We start from the raw sequence: 20000 nt of genomic DNA on the forward strand, positions 1-20000 counted from the left end.
TCACCGGTAATATCTGATCTGATTTTTTAAACGATATTCTCAGATCCTTACACACGCGTTTTGCTGTGAAGGGATGAAATGCCCCGCTCCTTTTCGCGGTCGCTTGAGATGAACTGAGAGCCCAGGTGGTTATGATCTGTTCCCTGTGTTGTTAAGTAATATTCCCACAATCATCGACTCACCGTTTACCGGCTACATGAGAGGAGCAAGATCAGTGGTAACGTTTTCAACACAAGCTGCTAATTCCGACGTCGCGATGCACGCGCATGCTGTTGCTGACTGACTGACGGTCGGTAGCAGACCAGATTCTGAGGGAGAGCCGACGGTGAGTTTGAACCGGTCCGTGACACCTGTCACGATAATCATGAAGTTTGTGGAGGTGTTAAAATCGTCTTATTCCATTGATGACTGTTAACTGGTATTAAACATATATTCAGTGTCTATTTTTCTGCCCAGCCTTTTTGAAAACAATGCCGATATATATCCCCAGATCTGTTTGCATGGGTAATTCGATCATGTAGGAGAGAGGAATTTAATTTGATTCTTAATCATAAAAATAAGTTTAGCTCCCTGTCTTAGACAGGTTACGCTGTTTTATCCATCTTATCATGAACAGTGAGATATAAACGCAGTGTTTCTATCTACCAGGCGCTCATTCAAAATCACAGTACAGTTCCAGTGTGTCTGGGATTTTCCTGTCCTGCTCTTTTACCTTTTTCTTTTCTTATTGACAGAACGCGGTACAATGAGTTGCGTTTATGATGGTGTCTATATTTCTGTAGTTTTGTCATTTTAGGCCCCCAGTTTTGGCAGCTTTGCCATGGCATGAACACGCGCGCGGGCACGCACGCACACACACACACACACACACACACACACACACGCACGAACGCAGTGCAGTGTGGATGACACAGACTCCGCGCCAACACGCCAACGCATGAGAGAGAGAGAGAGAGAGAGAGAGAGAGAGAGAGGGTGAGAGAGAGAGAGAGAGAGAGAGAGAGCAGTTTGGAAATTGTTTTTAGTGTGTAGTTTGCCCAGTGTAGTGCGATATGAGATGTCTAGGTGAGCGCAGAGACGCAATGTAATCTTTCAGTTGAAATTATCTTTCTTTTCCAATATCACTTCATCGTATCAAAGACCTTATGACGCAGGGTAGCGTCAAATCTTCCCAACGCTCCGTTTGTTTTGCCGGTTTGACAACGCTAATCATTAGCTTTCATGGACTTAGACTATCGCGGTTTCTCTTTGGAGACATTATTATTTATGTGATGTTCAGTCAACATCTTCTGAATGTAGCATGTCTTATAGGGATGCGCGAGAGCACCGAACGGATTGCAGCTGATGTAGTGTGAGGCAAAGCGCGGAGGTATTTAGGATAATGATCCTATTTCTGTCGCTACGATATTCCATACATATGAATAGGCCACTAATACGCCCCATTACATTTTTCCCACTTCTCACACCACACACCGCCGAAACCGACAAAAGCCAGACAGCGAACAAACCGCGCTTTTATTTGTTCAGGTTTTGTTTTTAAAAATCCGTAAGACATCGTTAAAACAACATTATGACATTTAAACTGCAAAACCTGTGACTGGTTATGAAAAACATTTGAAAATGTCTTCGTTTCAGAGGTTTCAGAGAATAGGTATGTGAGGGATAAGTGATGGGGTAAATAAATTGGCTTTGACATCGCAATTGACTTCTCTTACATAAAGTGTCACTCACTTCTGCTTGTGTGTGTGTGTGAGAGAGAGAGAGTGTGTGTGTGCGTGTGTGTGTGCGTGTGTGTGCGGGCGTGTCAGATCAGTGATGGTTCACTTTCCCCATTACTAGAAATCGACCTTCAGAAAATTTCTCTCTCTCTCACTCTCTCTCTCTCTCTCTCTCTCTCCCTCTCCCTCTAACTTAGCACTACCCCATTCGAGGACTGAAACGCTCCTTTAAACCGCGTGGGTTAAGTTACATCCGTCCGTTTGTAACATTAATGACACGAGACCGACTGTTTGACACACGATGGTGCTGAACGGACAGCTCCGACTGGTGCTCCGCTCGCTCAAGGGGGCATATTGCGAAGCAAGCTGAACGCATTAAGACTTTCTTGAAGTTAGCTATCAGTCTAAACCATTCTTACTGGAGATTAATCAAAATATTAACGGAGGTCAAGTAAAAGATGAGTCAACTGAGGCTTTTCCCATGTTTTTAGGTGCACATTTTCATAAAAACGGCGGATTAACTGAGCAAATATAGAGAAAATTAGCACGGTCTAATGCGACGGCGAAAAGTAATTAATTGTAACGCAGGGTTTTGACGAATCTAGCAGTGTTAATGTAATAACCATAATAATGTTTTAACTATTCGGATTATTTCATACTTTCGCCTAAAGAGAAAAACACTATTTTGAGGACCTCCCAGCACCATGGCATCAGGTTAGCTGTGAATTTAGACTTGAGAGCAAGATACAGTTTTTGCCAGACTGTGATTCAGCATCGTTTTATGTTGAAACACGTAAATGATGGATCCTCTGTGATGGATTGGAACAACCCTTTGATATTCCATGGTATTTAGAAATGTCTGTTACATATACAGTGAAATGGTTTATTTGACATCTGTTTCTAAGTTTATTATGGTAACTGTTGTGTTTGCATTTTGTTTTTGTTGTGCCTCTATTGGACTGGCTTTGTATCTGTGTTGCATTTGGGCAGTATTAGTCTAGTGTTTGTGTGGAGTATTTTGTGCTTTTTTTGTGTTTATTTTTTGTTTGAATTGTGTATGTGTAGTGTTTGCTTGGCACTTGTTGTGTTTAGATGTGAATGACACGTATTGTTTTTACAGGATAATAAATTCATCATGGGGGCTCTGGGTCTCTGAGAGACCACTTTTCTCTGTAAAATACCAATAAACAGTGTGTGTGTGTTTTTGTGTGTGAATGTTTTGTGGCTTGGGCTCCTATGATACTTAAGCAAAGCTGAATCTCTCTCTCTCTCTCTATCTCTCTCTCTCCCCCCCCCCCCCCCCCCCTCTGTTTTGCTCTCTGTTGTATTTCTGGTAAATCTAGTGTTTGGCCATCTGCTTGATAATTATGTGCTTAGTCCCGTTAGGGTTCAAAAGGCCAATTGATTCATTGACATTCACAAAGAATAGATATCGATGGCTGATGTTTCCCATAGTAAATGTTTGTATATTTCTGTGCATGCATTTGCTACATCTGTGATATACACTTAAAATCCCAGCTGTGCTGTACTTGGTCTTATGTGACCAGGAGCTTAAAGGAATGTTCTAGTTACTGGGAATAGTCTTGTTCCCCAGGACTGACATTACTGGTGTCAGTCATTGTCAATTAGGTGTTTGTAGAACCAGTGTATTGATACAAGGCAATATATATATATATATATATATATATATAAAATAGAGTAATGCAGATAATGCTGTCCTCACAGATACTTTGAAATATCATATGACAAGATGCTGTAGTAAATGCTGTGTTGTTGGAAGAAAAGAATGAAGCAGCTGTTGTCCCAGAAAGACATTGTAAGAGAATTGAGCAGTGTAGGGGGTACTGCCTGCTCCAGATGTATTATTAATGCAAAAAAAGAGACATACTAGTGAGGCTGTGGTTAGGAGCAGGTGTGTGCTGAGAATCCCATGAGAACAGGAAGTTGAGGTTGAGTCTGTGTGTAATTGGACTCTGCCCATTAGTCTTGCCTACAGAGCTATTCCAACTCTGGACTTGCTCATCTGTCAGTCAGTCAATAAACACTGGAGACTTCTGGTTTAATTTCTATGCCTCTGCTGGTTTTTATGCGATGTGTGTGTCTCTATAAACATGTGTTTTTGTGCCTATGTGTATATTTGTGTCTGTGTAAGTGTTTGTGTGTATGTGCACGTGTGTGCGTGCATGCATGCATGCATGCGTACGTGTGTGTGTGTGTGTGTGTGTGTGTGTGTCTGTGTCTGTAAATGTAGTAGTAGAGAAAAAGAGATCAGTCACAGAGCTTTATTCAAAGATGCAAGGATGAAACACACAGAGACCAAAGCACAAAGATGTCAGTAACACTCTCACTCTCTCTCTCTCTCTCTCTCTCTCTCTCTCTCTCTGCCTTAATGCTTTAATATTAAAATGTTTTCTCACACACACACACACACACGCACACACATGTGATGGCTGTCATGTGCACTTGTGCGTTTGAAAGTTTTTGAGTGACCATCTCACCAGAGGGGTCTCATCTCTTTCTGTCTCGCTCCATGTGAATGTCTCTCATTGTCTCATCCTCCCTGTGATTCTCTGTTTTTATTTATTTTAGATTTCAAATCTGAAAAAAAAAACCCACCTGTGTAGGTATATAGAATTAGCCTACTCATTTTGTGTGTATTCTTGTGTGTGTGTGTGTGTTGTTAAACCATTATAACATTAAAGCAGTCACAGCTGAGCAGGTGCTCAGTTCTAAACACGTAGTGCAGAGACTAAAGGTCTTTACTGATATCTCCTTGGAACGACACAAAAATCTGAGGAAGTCTTGAAAGCCAGAGTTTATTGGTGTATTTTAAACATATAGCTCCACTGCTGAAGCAGTCTTTTCATCAGTGGTGAACAGTTTATTCGCGCGCACACAGGATTAGCCCTGCTGCCGTGGAATTTGGTTTTATTCTAGATGACGGTTCTGTCTGTGCACAACACTACAGAATGTTAAGAGCTAAGGCAATTTAATGAGATACACTCTAAAACAGTGAGAGAGAGAGAGAGAGAGAGAGAGAGATGCTTATCAGTTCTGCTGTATTGCTGACCATTAGATGTGATTTTGTCTGTTTGATGTGAAGACTTTGCAGACTGTTTGACCATGCAGTGAGTTGGGCGTGTGTGTCTTTGGGATGTAAAGTGTCTATAACTTGGTGTGATGGGTCTTTTTGTCTGAAAAGTATGTTGCACAGCAAGTTTAATTTAAGTTTTGAGCATCTAAAGTTTTCCTGCCCTCACTAAACCAAAGTTCAATATAAAGTCAGTGCTAACCTGTGAATTCCACTATATGGCAAAGCCCTCTTTTTGTTTCTGGTCTGAATGAGTTTTAAATTGGTTTACTTTAATACATTATACATGCTTGCATTTGCCTGTGTGTGTGTATGTTTGTGTGTGTGCCTGTATGTGCGCACATCTGTGTGTGTGTGAATTGTATTGCTTTGGCAGTTACTTGATTCCCTTATGAATAACTCTCTCACACATACTTCACACATACGTTATGAATAACACAGAGAGACGCGCACACACACACTCACACACACACAGAGTACGCACAGCACATACCATACACATACCAGTTTGTTTGCTTCCCGTTGCATGCTGATATGATGGATGGTTATGTGTGTTTGTGTGTATGAGAGAGAGAGAGAGAGAGAAAGTGAGAGAGAAAGAGAGAGAGAGAGAGAGAGAGAGAGAGAGAGAGAGAGCTGGAACCGAAATCTTTAAATAATTCAAGACGAAAAAAATCAACACATCCACTTTCTCTCTCATGCAAGCACACCTCTCTAACTCTCCCTCCTTCTCTCCCTTTTTCTAACTGACCCATCCCCACCCCCACCATTCTCCAAAACACACACATACACACACTGGAGCTGTAAAGTCAAGGACTAGTACAGCATCCATATTTAATACAGTCAAACTGGGACATGTCTGTTTTGGTACACACAGTATGTTCTACAGTACCCATTGCATGGTGCATGGTGTGTGTTGTGTAATTTTAAGAATTTATTTAATTTTATTTTGAAATAACCTCACATAAAAACATTTCTGTCACAGTTCAAGGTGAGATGAACCCCAGGCCTTGTTTTGACTGATTGCTCATCTTTATTATGGATTAAATAATTGATTAACACAAAAGATATCATGTGAAGTGTGAAAAAAAGGGATTTTGTTTTAATTTCACTCTTTGCAGCAGTTTGTCTTGAATGCATAATTAAATATGGTGGTTTTTATATAGTGGTAGTACTGTAATTTTGTTTGGCGTGTGTATGTATCCCAAGAAAAACTCACACACCTCAGAATGTCCTTTTTTAAAGAATATTTCACTGTTCTTATTCCCCATAACTCTCCATACTTTTCCATACTCATAGTGTCTCTCTCTCTCTCTCTCTCTCTCTCTCTCTCTCTCGCTCTCTCTTTCTCTCTCTCTCCCTCTCTTACCCCACTGACTTCGTGTGGGTGAGTGATGATAAGCCCTCTAGGGAGATCTCCAGCTAAGACAGCGCACACATGTTGTTTGCGCATGTCTGTAGATGTGTGTGTGGTTTAGATTATTATGTTATTTTCTGGACCAAGTGTCACATTCGCTGGGCCTTTGTACAACAATTTTTAAACAATAATTTGCTAATTGTTACAACAGAACATGTCAAAATATTTATTTGCATGTGTTTAGAGGGAGGCTAAGGGTTAGTTAAGTTCAGCTATTTTTTAGCTTCAGTAAAATGGAAGTCAATGAGATGCCCCTAGTAGGATATGAAGAGAAACGTGTGTGTGTGCGTGTGCATGTGTGTGTGTGTGTGTGTGTGTGTGTGTGTGTGTGCGTGTGCATGTGTGTAAGATCTAGGGCAGGCTGCACTCTTGAGAAATGGAGAAATTGTGATCCATTAATCTGATCTCTGTTGTCATAGTAACACATATATCTTACCAGTGCTGCACTGGAATGGTCATATGTGGTCTTGTCTCTCTTTTAATGAGTATATGTGCTTCTCCCCCATAAATTACAGACCAGTAAACTGCCCGTTCTCATGAATTCGAAGGGTGCTAAATACAGCACTTTTTAAAAATTGTAACATTTACATAGAATCCATTCACGAGAGGCATTCATGGATGGAAAACAACTGAAGTGAAATTTTATTACTCACACTCACACTGCAAACAAAAAGTAGTTTGGATGCAGATATTAACTGTTTTCTCTGATGCTTGTACTTGACAATTGTAGGTGCAGTCCCAAATGTGTCTAAATGATTGACAAGTTAGTTAGTATCTGAGTCTGTCTCTCATTCTTTCTTTCTTTAGGTTGGAGGTGAAGATGCGAGTTGTGTTTCTCTTGCTCTGTAGTGTCTCTGTGTGTAGCAGCTCTAAGATGGTGTCTAAGAGAGGCTTTGGTAAGCTTTCTGTTTCTCCTTTTCTCACTCTTTGCACTATACCTTTTCTCAGCCTGAATTTGTATAAAATATTGCCTGTGTCACAACAAATTTGTATAAGGTACTTTTTTTTAAATTTGTAATTATGTTTAATTTTTTACCTTTTTTAAAAAATCTGTCTCTTAGCGTCCCTGCCTGGATAGGATAGATTTCCCTTTGTCTGCTGCAGTCTTAACTATAATGATAAAAAGTTTTTGAGTTTAACTAAAAAATCACTTGAACTTTTTTCACCTAAAACTGGGTTAGATGTGACTAATGTTCCAACCTGAAAGAGACCCACCACTGCTCATTTTTTAATTATATGTATGTCTGTCAAAAACCTTATTTTGGTTGGCTGTGAAAGTTGTTAGTGTTTCACTGCAGTCAGAGATATATTCTAAATTCTGTATCAGTGAGTTCTTGCATAGAGTAGCCTTTGATAGAACAGGCTGACATGCCTGACAATTTGATGATACACAACAGGAACAACAGAATATTAAAAAAAAAGAAAATGAAAAAGAAAAAAGAAAGAAAAAACAAACATGGAGGGATAGCAATTAAAATGTTTCTTATCAGTGGCGCTGTAACAGTATTAAATACTATGTGATTTTTACACAATACTCAATTATTTTTATGTTTTAGACTGTGGGAAAACAGTGTATAAGAATGGCAAAAAGCTGACGTGATAGTGACTGGGGACTGAAAGGTTGTTGGTTCAAATCCTGAGGCTGACTTGAGAAATTTACCCAGGTCATCAAGTCCTGCTGCAGTTCATCACTACAAAAACAAACAATGCTCTCTATCAGTCTTCCCTGGATAAATGTAAATTTGGGCTGAAGTGAAGGTGGCCTATTTTAAAACCTATTCTTAGGTCTCATTGTTTTTGCTCCGACATCAGATTAATCTGCCACTCTGGTGTGCGTGATATATCTGTAACGAGATCTGACAGATATTGATCTCTAAATGTACATCCCAGTTTCACTCACAGCTTCTCTGTGCTCTCCCAAACTAAAAAAAGCCCTTTTAGATTTTCAAATTTAGGTATTAAATATGGGCTATTTTAAATTCTATTCATAGCATGCACAAATAAGGTTTTCAAAAAGCGTATTTAACATCAGAGTGACTCAAAAGATTGGTTGGAGCTCTGAAGCATTGTGGTGAAAAGGTGAAAGTTATTTATTATTCTAAGCGATGGCTAATTGGTCACATCATAGGAGGAGTGTTCTAACTTTCTATGAAGAATACATATAGATAGATAGATAGATAGATAGATAGATAGATAGATAGATAGATAGATAGATAGATAGATAGATAGGCAGATAGATAGGTAGATAGATAGATAGATAGATAGATAGATAGATAGATAGATAGATAGATAGATAGATAGATAGATAGACGGACGGACGGACGGACGGACAGAGACAGACAGACAGACAGACAGACAGACAGGCAGACAGATAGATGGATAGATAGATAGAAAGATAGATACAAACCTACATACAAACATACATGTTTATGACATTTTACAAACACACTTAGGAATGATCACTCTTTCCAGTGTGGACAGATAAGGAATCTTGTGGTTAGCTGATGCTGGTGCCTTTTTGGCCGGTGGTATTCCTCACTCTTTATATCCAGTGTTTGAGGAGGTAGAACTAGTGAGACATGTGGAAAAGGATGAGAGACATGCCACGTGATTAAATAATAACAATAATAAAAAAAACTCAGAACACGCTCTGAGATCTGTGTGGTAAAGAACTGTTTTTTTGGGGGTTTTTTTACAAACTGCTGGATAAACAATCAAAAGACACTGAGCTGAAAAAGTAGTACCGCGCATAGACATCGTGATGAAACGAAATGAGGAAAGCTTAGAAAGCTCACTACATTTAACGAATCCTTCGTCTAGTGGTAATCACAATGAGGGGGAGCTTGTAAAAACAAAACTTGAAAATACAGGAAGTTAACAAACCATTATGTGCCTAAGGAGGCATTGAAACACACCCCCTGTGGGCACTGCTTGTGTTTCATTTAATATTCTGAGGGAACTAAACAGGAATTGATTGATGTTTGCACTTGTTTGTTGTGTGTGAATGAGAATGACAAGTTATCTGTCTTTACATTGCTCAATCATTCTGTTCTTCAGTGTCACACATTGACTTATAACTCAAATTGCATTTTAAAAGTGTCTTTGGTTCTTATGGGGGTGTTTTGGCCATAAATAGGGGTGTTCATATGAGCTATTTGTGTGGTTTATTGTGTTTTGTTTGGGAGGGGAGAGGCCGTTGTTGCCATTTTTTACTGCCTCATTAAAGAAAAAACTTTCTGGAGCTTGGAGAGTGAACTCATTGGAATTGTGTGACATTAAAACTGTTTGAGTGTGTGTGTGTGTGTGTGTACCATGTATTGGTATCTTTCTGGGGCCTGAAAGTCCCCAGTAAGATAGCATAATCTGACAAAAGTGCCTTCTGGGGACCAAAATGCTGGTCCCCACTAGGAGAACAACATTTTTCTAAACTACATTGCTGTTATTGATAAAAACAAAAAGTGTCAAAACATTTCTTTGGTTAAGGTTAAGGTTAGGGTTAGGGATAGGTTAGTATTGTTTAGTTACAGGATAATGGGAGTCAATGTCTCCATTAGAATATAAATACAAACACGTGTGCGTGTGTGTGTGTGTGTGTGTGTGTGTGTGTGTGTCTGAGTGTGTTACTGTAGTCTGATGTAATTCTTATCCATCCTTCCAGACTCATAAAGTGGTACTGTTCCATTCCCTGCTCTGTTCTTTAGACAAAGAGGGAAGGGAACAAGAGAAAAACAGAACATGCCCTTCAGCTGTTTGTGTGTGTTACTTGTGGGAGTCAATGTGTGATACCTCAGTGTGATTACATTAGTGTGGTGCACTCAGGTTAATGTTGGACACGCCCGCATACACGCACACACGCGCACACACACACACACACACACACTTATTCACATACAGAGGCTCCTGAATAAGTGTGGTCCTTGTTAAACAGCTCCGTGACCGCATAGCTGTCTGCGGCTCCCTTGACCAAAGTGAGAAATGTCTATATCCGGTGCTGTAATAACTTTCCAAATGACTTTCATATTTAATGAAGCCCATCCTAGACCAAGCTGTGGAAAGAAGAATGTCATTCACAGGGGGCCTTATCTTTTTTTTTCTACCACATGAGGAGAGTTCATCTGAAAAGACTGCAGGAAGTCTTCAGACACTAAATGCAAGTGTTCAGTGAATACAACTAAATTGGAACTGCTAAACTACTATATACTACTGCAGAACAATATCAACTTTATTACTGTATAATACTATCAATAACATAGCTGCAGAATATAAACAGTAACTACTGTGAACACCCCTCAATTCCAGCACAAAAAAAATTTCCAGGTCATTCTCTCTCTCTCTCTCTCTCTCTCTCTCTCTCTCTCTCTCTCTCTCTCTCTTTCCCTGTCACAGTGAAGTGAACAGTAAGGAGGTCAGGTATCTGAGGGGTTGGACAGTGTTTTTATGTAATCTTCTAAAACATTTAGACATCACCCCGTTCTAACACAAAAGAAGATGATAAGAAAGCTGAGGGGGAAACACACTGTCTTACAGAACAGAGGAAAGAACACACACACTTCTTTCCTCTTTTTCACTGGTGGATCAGAAGTCCCTCCATAGTCCCCCTAATCTATAATCTGCGGTAGAATGACTCAGTGTGCAAATAAACCTGCTGTGTATATAAGACTGAAGTCTTTCCAATTTGGTTATGTGTGTTGTTTTTATGTGACGATAATCCGAGGGGTGTTTGTTCTTTAACTTGTTTGCATTACAGAACAATTTATCCCTTTTCTTTGTGAGAGTAAATAAACAGAGACATCCTCTCTAAGACATTCTCTTAAGCAAAGCTGAGTCCCTTGCTCGCTCTCTCTTTCTCTCTCTCTCTCTCTGAGTGTGTGTGTGTGTGTGTGTGTGTGTGTGTGTGTGTGTGTGTGTGTGTGAGAGAGAGAGAGAGAGGATAGAGGGGCAATCTAAGGTGAATCAGCCTGAATTTAAATAATCAGTGGGAATTTTAACATTACAAATTTTGACATATAGGTCAGACAAAGCTACGTTATATCAGTGTTTTAACATACACTGGATATCAAATCTATTCTCTCTCTCTCTCTCTCTCTCTCACTCTCGCTCACTCTCCCTCTCACACACACGCACGCACACACACACACACACACACACACACACACACTTCTCCATTTTCCAATCAGTTGTGTTGACTGCTTTATCTTTGTAAAGCACCTTCCTCTGAAAATATATACTCTAATAATTGATGGTATGTGTCTGTTTTGAATAGTTAACACTGTGATCAATCTAATTTGAGTGTGTGTGTGAGAGAGAGAGAGAGAGGGAGAGAGAGAGGAACAATAGGGATACATTTACTTTTTTGCCAACTAAGCCAACTAAGCTTTTAATTACAAACAAATGAAAATGAGAGAGAGAACAAAAGACATTTTTGGGGAGGAGGGGGCTGTATAGAAAAAGCCCAACTGAACAAGTTTAAAGGAATAAAACAGGCATGTGGATGAAATATGATGACTGTTTCCCCACCCATAAATACACTGACACTGAATAAGTTTTAAAATGGAAAAAACACTCAGCAGAATGGATTTCAATTCATCTTTAAGTCTAGCACAATGCATTTTGTGCATTTATACTGAGTTTACAGCCAATATGTTTTTAGTGTAAAAAAAGTAACATTAATTAATCTTTGAACAAGATTTATTTTACTGTCTGGTGCTAGATATTATTATCAAATACTGACATTTTTCATTATTTCATGCAAATGATATTGCATCAGCCTTAATCCCTCATGTCTAAAATATATGTGACATAATAAATTCCACTTTAAATTCTTTATTTGATAGACTCTTGTGACATTTATCACTAAAAAATAAATATACTTTTTAAAAGAATAGTTTTTGAATTTAGAATTATTTTCTAGTAGTCATACCTTTTTACATGGAAAGTTGGGACCAACCTTGTAATTTCTGAAATATATTTGCAGTGGAAATGCAGAAGTTTTTGCTGTGTCTTATTTGTGATACTATTTTTTGCCTTTGACTGGTTTGCTTGATGTGATACAACACAAATACAAATTCAAATACAAATATAAATACAATATACAATACAATTTATCACCTGACATTTTTCGAAATGTATTTTTCAGACATGTTTTTCAAATAAACAGAGACTTTTAAATAAGAATACCAAACTACGTAGTGTTTCTTGTAAAGGAGATATAATGCAACCATTTAATGTACTTAGAATATTTCTTTAATGCTTTTATACTAAAGAATGGCTGCAGCATGATCCAACTATGCATAAAATATCCAGTGTTGAGTGTGTGTGTGTGTGTGTGTGTGTGTGTGTGTGTGTGTGTGTGTGTGTGTGTATGTGTGTGTGTGTGTGTGTGTGTGTGTGTGTGTGTGTGTGTGTGTGTGTGTGTAGGCATGTTTTGGTATCTTTCTGTCCCCAGTAAGATAGCATAATCTGACAAAATGTGCCTGGTGGGAACCAAATGCTGGTCCCCACTAGAAGAAAAACATTTTTCTAAGCTATATTGTTGTTACTGATAAAACAAAAAGTGTCAAAATATTTCTTTGGTAAAAGTTAAAGTTAGGGTAAGGGTTAGGTTTAGGGATAGGTCAGTATTCTTTAGTTACAGGATAATGGGAGTCAATGGGAAGTCCCACCTAGGATATCAAAACAAATTTGTGTGTGTGTGTGTGTGTGTGTGTGTGTAGCTCATCTATAATGTCGAGGTGTAAGGTGATGGAATGGTATAGTTGCCATCTCAACCTGAGGCCACTGTGTGAAACGTGAATCAAGGTTTCTGTGTTTCTGAAATCATAAGAGTCGTCTCTCGGGGGAGTTATTGTCTTGCATTCACTGAACACATCAGACAGTGAATAGTCAAACTGATGTTTGTTATGTGTTGTATAGGGAAGAGATTTATTTAGGAGTTGTTTGTGAAATAATAGGAGTAATCCTCGGAACATTCTCTCCTGTAATGAGGATAATCAGATATTTCAGTTGCAGAAGCATTTCAGTTTCACAAGCGCACACACACACACACACACACACACACTCACACACACACACACACACACACACACACACACACACAGTCACTCATACACATGCATACTTGTGTTGTGTAGTTAGTCACTGTGAAAGTTGGTTAGATTGAAAACCAAAACAGAAAAGAAACATGCATTTGTCTTACACATTTCTCTGAAAGGCTGTTCTATCAAAAAAACCCTTAAAAGGTGAAACAGTCATGTGAATAATATGATAACTGCAATTTTGAGAAAGATCAGATTAAATTTCCATATCTGAATTCTACCATTCAAAGAGACAATTTTTGCTTTTAGTGAAATTAGGAATGGGTCAGTAGGCAAGACTTTCCCAGGGCAAAAAGACTACACTGCTTCTCTCAGTATTTAGTGCTTTCAAACAACCCTGACATTTACCAAAGCCCAGGGAGCTGAGTTTTATCACAATAGATGTGAGTGAACATCTATTCAAGGCCTGCATGATCAGGTAGATAATGTATCCATGCACACAATGCTTCTAGATCAACCAGAACTAATTTATACACTGTGATCTAAACGAATCTGTGTATACTCAAACTGCATTTAAATGCGGAAGTCATTTTGCTTGTCCTGCAGCTATGCAGTTGAAAATTAATCCAGATTTTCAAAGCAAAATGGAGGTTTTTTTTAGATAAACAAAAATATCAACAATAAACAAAAATGTAAATATAAACAATTTACAATTTACAATTTTGTTATTTGGCAGACGCTTTTAGCCAAAGCGACTTACAATCAGTGCATCAGTTGGATTTCTAATACCTCATGAGCAGAGATCGCAATAAGACTGAGCGTCAATTTAGCCCTTCATATTGCGCCCCTGGAATACTTTGACAAACATAGATATAAGACAAGTTTGGTTTTTTTTTAAGGAAAGGGAGGGTTAGGCAGTGGGGGACAGGTAGGTTCTAAAGAGGTGGGTAAACAAAAATATAGATTGGTAAGAGGAGACTCGTTCCATCCAGGATCCTTCTATTGTTCTGAAACCAGCAGATACAAGAAAAAAGAAAACTACAGGAACAAGAAAACTACAGGAGGCTTTCTGCAAACCCAACAAACACATTTAAATCAGCCTTTTAGTAATTTTGAATGACTTTTTAAAAACAGGTTAACTGACAAAAAAAGTTTTTGTGAATAAACACCCCAAATTCATTCATATCCATATATTATACCACAAATTTGCAAAAATGCATGGAATCCTTCTAAATGTCTGCTTGTTAGAGATTCTGCTGCTCTTACTGATCTGTTTTCCACATTTCCTAATTTTCTTTGTTCGTTAGACTTCTTGCATTCCCTCATAAAAGGCTCTAACTCAATCTCTTTTGTTGAATCTCTTCATTTTCAATCTGATGTTATTCCTTTGGTGAGTTTTTACTCTGAGAGTCTTTAAATGTGACATACAGTAGAGGCATTCAAGCTCTCGATTTTTTTTTTGTCTAAAAGTGACCCTGGTACGTACCTTTGTAAGTTCTGTCTTTTAACTTTGCAGAGTCATTTTATGTTTGCATCAGAATTTTTTATTCAGAAGTTAAAGAGACTGCCATGAGGTCACCAACAGTGTCAAATTATACAAACTTATGCTTTTGGCCACTTTCAACATTTTCAACAGTTGAGACGAAAACTTTTTGAATAGTATGGTCCTTCAGAAACGATATACTGATGATAGTTCTGTGGCTTCCCTGTGTGAACATTGTTCTCCCTCATGTCTTTAGAAATTTGATGCTAACACGATTTTTTTTTTTTTGAGGGTGTGGGTGTTCTTAATTCTCTAAATGTCACCCATTACAAAATAAATCATAAAATAGTTAAATAGACAGAACTAACCGTATGAAAACTGAGATTTACCATCATTTGTTTTTTGAAAATAGCTTACCATGTAGGTCACCAAACAGCTTTTTACCATCTACTTTCCATTCAGGGGGTTAAAAACGATAGAACATGCAGTAGGTGACTTGTTATTTTTTAACAGCGGGCATGGCCCAATGGCCAACAGGGGGATGGCCCAATGGTCACTGACACGACTCCGTAGAGTGTATAGGAGGGTGGCAGGTTAACAAGGGGGATGCATTTTGGTCACTTTGCTAACAAAGGGAATGGCATCTCCCCTCATCTCCCTACAAGTCGCCTGCTGTGAACATGGATGAGATACAAAAGGAATTTATTGATGAAGGATACAAAAAAAAAATCACAAATATACATTGCTTTTGGAGAAATTTAAAAAAAAAATCAAGCTTTGATCTCTTCCAGGAGGCATTTCCTTGAAATAAATTCCATTCTATTTTTAATAGTAGATACTCAAGAATAAAGCCAAGGTATTCTTTCTAAACACTGGAACATATTGAACTCTGACAGTATTTTGGGTCATTTCTTTTCAGATCATCCCCCTTCATTTTTGTAAAGTACAGTTGATTAAATCAGCTCCCCCTACCTTCCCATCTCAGCTTACTAAACCTCTCTTTGCTCCTACACGTAAGGGCAATAACAATTGTGGCACATGTACACAATGCAGTGGTGCACATTAACATCCACATATGGGTATAAAAACAAAAGATATAATTACATGCTCCACAAAAGCTGATGCATAACTGTGGAAAAAGCTTATGCTTATAAAACTAAGTACTTCAGAAAAGACTAGGTTAATTTACCAAGAAGAGGAGGTAAAATAGAAGAGCTATTGTGATTTCACTTGAGTGAGGCCCTTTCTCTAATTACGTTTTATTTATTTTGGTTTCAGGGCTTATGAGAATCTCAGTAACCCTGCTGCTATAAGAGGCATTTACATAGAGAGGATTTTAATATTTGTGCATATCACATGGTGACATGAGTTGAGGATTTTGACAATATGTTTTTTGTTGTGTCTTGAAAACAATAAATTAATTAGATTAACTGATTGCTTTATTAGCCATTCAGTCAAAACTGAAATGTAATCCATGCTTTATATATCCAACTCAAATACATAATGAACTTCATCACTTGTATCTGGTTCTATGGACTTTATTCATGTGTGTCTCTGACTCTTTCCTCTGTCTTTGTGTGTGTGTGTGTGTGTGTGTGTGCGCGTGTGTAGATGACGGCTGTACAGACTGGTCTGTGGACTACCTGAAGTACCGTGTGTTAAGTGGGGAACCAGTCAGAGTGAGGTGTGCCCTGTTTTATGGGTACATCCGTGCCAACTACAGCCACGCTCAGAGCGGGGGCCTGAGTCTTATGTGGTACCGCAGTGCAGGCATTGGACATGGAGACTTTGAGGAGCCTATTGCGTTCGATGGCACACGCATGAGCAAGGAGGAGGATGCAATCTGGTTCAGACCGGCTCAACTACAGGACAATGGACTTTATTCATGTGTGCTCAGGTGAGAAGTGTACACACACATGCACACATACGCATATTTACATATATATACACACGCAAGTACACACCTACACATGCATCCACACAAAATTTAGTTGAAGAACCCACGGTTATAGTGTGTGTGTGTGTGTGTGTGTGTGTGTGTGTGTGTGTGTGTGTGTGTGTGAAAGAGAGAGAGAGAGAGAGAGAGAGAGAGAGAGAGAGAGGCTGAGTTGATGGTGTGATGAGGTGTGACAGATTTGAGGAGTGAGAACAGCCAGAAGAAAGGAAAAAAGGTCCTGTCATCTGTCAGTCAAACTCTGACGCTCTCCCACAATGCTTCTGGGCACTATTATGCATATTAAACACAGTTTTCAAAAGCTCCCACTGGGTCAGGTACTTCACTGCTCTTGCTCAAATTCAATCATCATTTCAACAGATTGACATATCATAGTCCCACAAAATATAACTCTGTGTGTGTGTGTGTGTGTGTGTGTGTGAGTTTGTGACTGTTTCTATGCATGACAGAGAGAAAAAATGACAGAGTTGAAAAGGAGAGTCTATAATTCCTCTTTATTCTTTTCCTGTCAAATTTATCATCTATGTGTGTGTGTGTGTGTGTGTGTGTGTGTGTGTGTGAGAAAGATGGGGAGAGAGAGGGAAGGAGGTAAGGGACTGAAGGAGGTATATGTCATTTTACATCCATCATAATTGTCTCATGAATTCTCCTATAAGCTGTTCATTCTGTTCCTGGAACATTCTGGAACTGGTTCTGCATGTTGTGTAAAGCAAGTGAGAAAGCGAGACATTCGTACAAAGACCTATTTTCAAGAGAAGACTGGGAGAGTTTGATAATGATGTTATAAGGAAAGAATTTGAGAGGATTTGTGAGCTTAATTGTTAAGTTCTGTGGAAGGAGTTTGAAAATTTAACAGTAAATCTGTCGTAATATAATTTTAGAGTGAGAAGGATTTTGAGAGTTTGACAAATGTAACATGAGATTTAGAGAATTTTACAGTGTAGCTGTCAGATTTTTGATGTACTTTTAATGGTAATGTAGCATTGCATTTTCGAGAGTGTGCGTTTATTTCTGAAAGCCTTCTGTAACCGGGGCAAGTCTGTGAGAGTTGGAGGTCAAAGAATGGACTCAGTCAACCCAGCAGCCTGGATACAGAGCACATAGAGCACCTTCAAGTTAGACCTACTCATTACTGCACTGGTGTGTACTCCAGGAGGAGTGTGTGTGTGTGTGTGTGTGTGTGCCTGTTGCAAAGCCTCCTAAGGAGTGTTTCTTTTTGCTATTCTTGCTTGTAGCAAACTCACTTGAGATCTTTGGGCTGGGATTCTGCAAAGCTGCTTTGCAGTATTGTTTACTGAGCGTTGTACTATATAAAGCACTATTTTAAAAAAACTGAGGTGAAAGGACAGGTATCTTGTTGCAGATTTTTTTTTTTGGAAGAAATAAAGAAATTGCGAGTGCAAGAAGAGCTCTTGCTGTTAGTCACCTGTACCTTGGTGTTTGTGTGTGTGTGTCTGTGTGTGTGTGTGTGTGTGTGTCTGTGTTGCAGGAACTCCTCTTACTGCATGAAGGTGTCTATGTCTCTGCTGGTGGTTGAAAACGGCACAGAGGGATGTTACAGCTCAGTGCTGCGTTACTCTGAGAAAGCAGAACTTGGCAAAAGTAAAAACATCACCTGCCCCAACATACAGGATTATACGCCACCTGGACACACACCACAGATACTCTGGTACAAGGTATATGTGTGTATCTTTGTATAAGAAAGTTATCTCTACTGTCAAGAGTGTCCTATGTTTACTTAGCAAGTCTCTAAATGTGTTTGAAGGGTTTAAACAAAGTATTCTGTTTCTCTGCATCCTTTATTTCTCATTCTTTCATTCTTTTATGATTCTGCTCTTGTGTGTGTGTGGGCGTGTGTGTGTGTGTGTGTGTGTGTGTGTGTGTGTGTGTGTGTGTGTGTGTGTGTGTGCATGTGTGTGTGTGTGCGTGCGCGCGTGTGTGTATATGCTAGGAGTGTGTCTCAACACACTGGAGGGAGAATATTGTCCAAACTGTGGATTCTCTCAGTATCCCGTCAGTGCTAGAGGAGGACATTGGGAATTACACCTGTGAGCTGGCTTTCGAAGGCTTCTTTGTGCGACGGACCACGCATCTGAGTGTCACAGGTACAACTAGCCGATGACACAGCAAAGGGACCATCATGACATTTACGTAAGAGTTTAGAGGTGAACCATGATTAAACCTGTACACCACCAAGCCTTCACTGAAGTTTTACATTACTGAAGCTTTACACTACCAAACCTGATATTTTACATTACTGAAACTTTACACCACCAAGCCTTCACTGAAGTTTTACATTACTGAAACTTTACACTACCAAACCTTAACTGATATTTTACATTACTGAAACTTTACACCACCAAGCCTTCACTGAAGTTTTACATTACTGAAACTTTACATTACCAAACCTTAACTGAAGTTTTACATTACTGAAACTTTACATTACCAAGCCTTCACTGAAGTTTTACATTACTGAAACTTTACATTACCATACCTTAACTGATATTTTACATTACTGAAACTTTACATTACTGAGACTTTACATTACCAAACCTTAACTGAAGTTTTACATTACTGAAACTTTACATTACCAAGCCTTCACTGAAGTTTTACATTACTGAAACTTTACATTACCAAACCTTAACTGATATTTTACATTACTGAAACTTTACATTACCAAACCTTAACTGATATTTTACATTACTGAAACTTTACACTACCAAACCTGATATTTTACATTACTGAAACTTTACACTACCAAACCTTAACTGATATTTTACATTACTGAAACTTTACACTACCAAACCTGATATTTTACATTACTGAAACTTTACACTACCAAACCTTAACTGATATTTTACATTACTGAAACTTTACACTACCAAACCTTAACTGATATTTTACATTACTGAAGCTTTCCTGAACTTTTACCAGCTGAAAAGAAAACTGTTCATAAATTTACATGGAAACAAATCATTTTCAATACATATTCAGTGATTTATTGTTTTGAGGCAAAAATCAACCATCTTGTCATCACAGCTCTACAACAGCACTCTTTCAAGTGTAAGAGAGGATCCAAATTGTATATATACGAAGCTAGTGTCACAACATAAACAAAGGAGCCAAAGAGGCAACCTTCAGTTTGCTCATGTTTAGTCTGATACAGTGTCTCTCTGACTATGATTTAAACGACTTTCGCTATGCTTCAGTATGTCCACACTGCATGTACGATTTTCCAATCTTATTCTCCTGTCTTAGTCATGGCAACCCAGTTGAGTGACAAGTCTATAAAGCTACCACAGC

At 38.7% G+C, this 20000-nt stretch overlaps 1 protein-coding gene across 1 annotated transcript in view; it reads left to right on the forward strand.

The window, feature by feature from the left end:
• Positions 1-7046: 7046 nt before the first annotated feature.
• Positions 7047-20000, forward strand: part of il1rapl1a (interleukin 1 receptor accessory protein-like 1a) — a 24133-nt gene continuing 11179 nt past the window's right edge. Inside the window, exons 1-4 of the mRNA XM_030786429.1 lie at positions 7047-7122; positions 16355-16640; positions 18187-18373; positions 18649-18802. Of these exons, the coding sequence (XP_030642289.1) occupies positions 7047-7122; positions 16355-16640; positions 18187-18373; positions 18649-18802 (703 nt within the window). The remainder of the gene's footprint in view (positions 7123-16354; positions 16641-18186; positions 18374-18648; positions 18803-20000) is intronic.

The sequence above is a fragment of the Chanos chanos genome, chromosome 10, assembly GCF_902362185.1.
Source record: "Chanos chanos chromosome 10, fChaCha1.1, whole genome shotgun sequence".
NCBI lineage: Eukaryota > Metazoa > Chordata > Actinopteri > Gonorynchiformes > Chanidae > Chanos > Chanos chanos.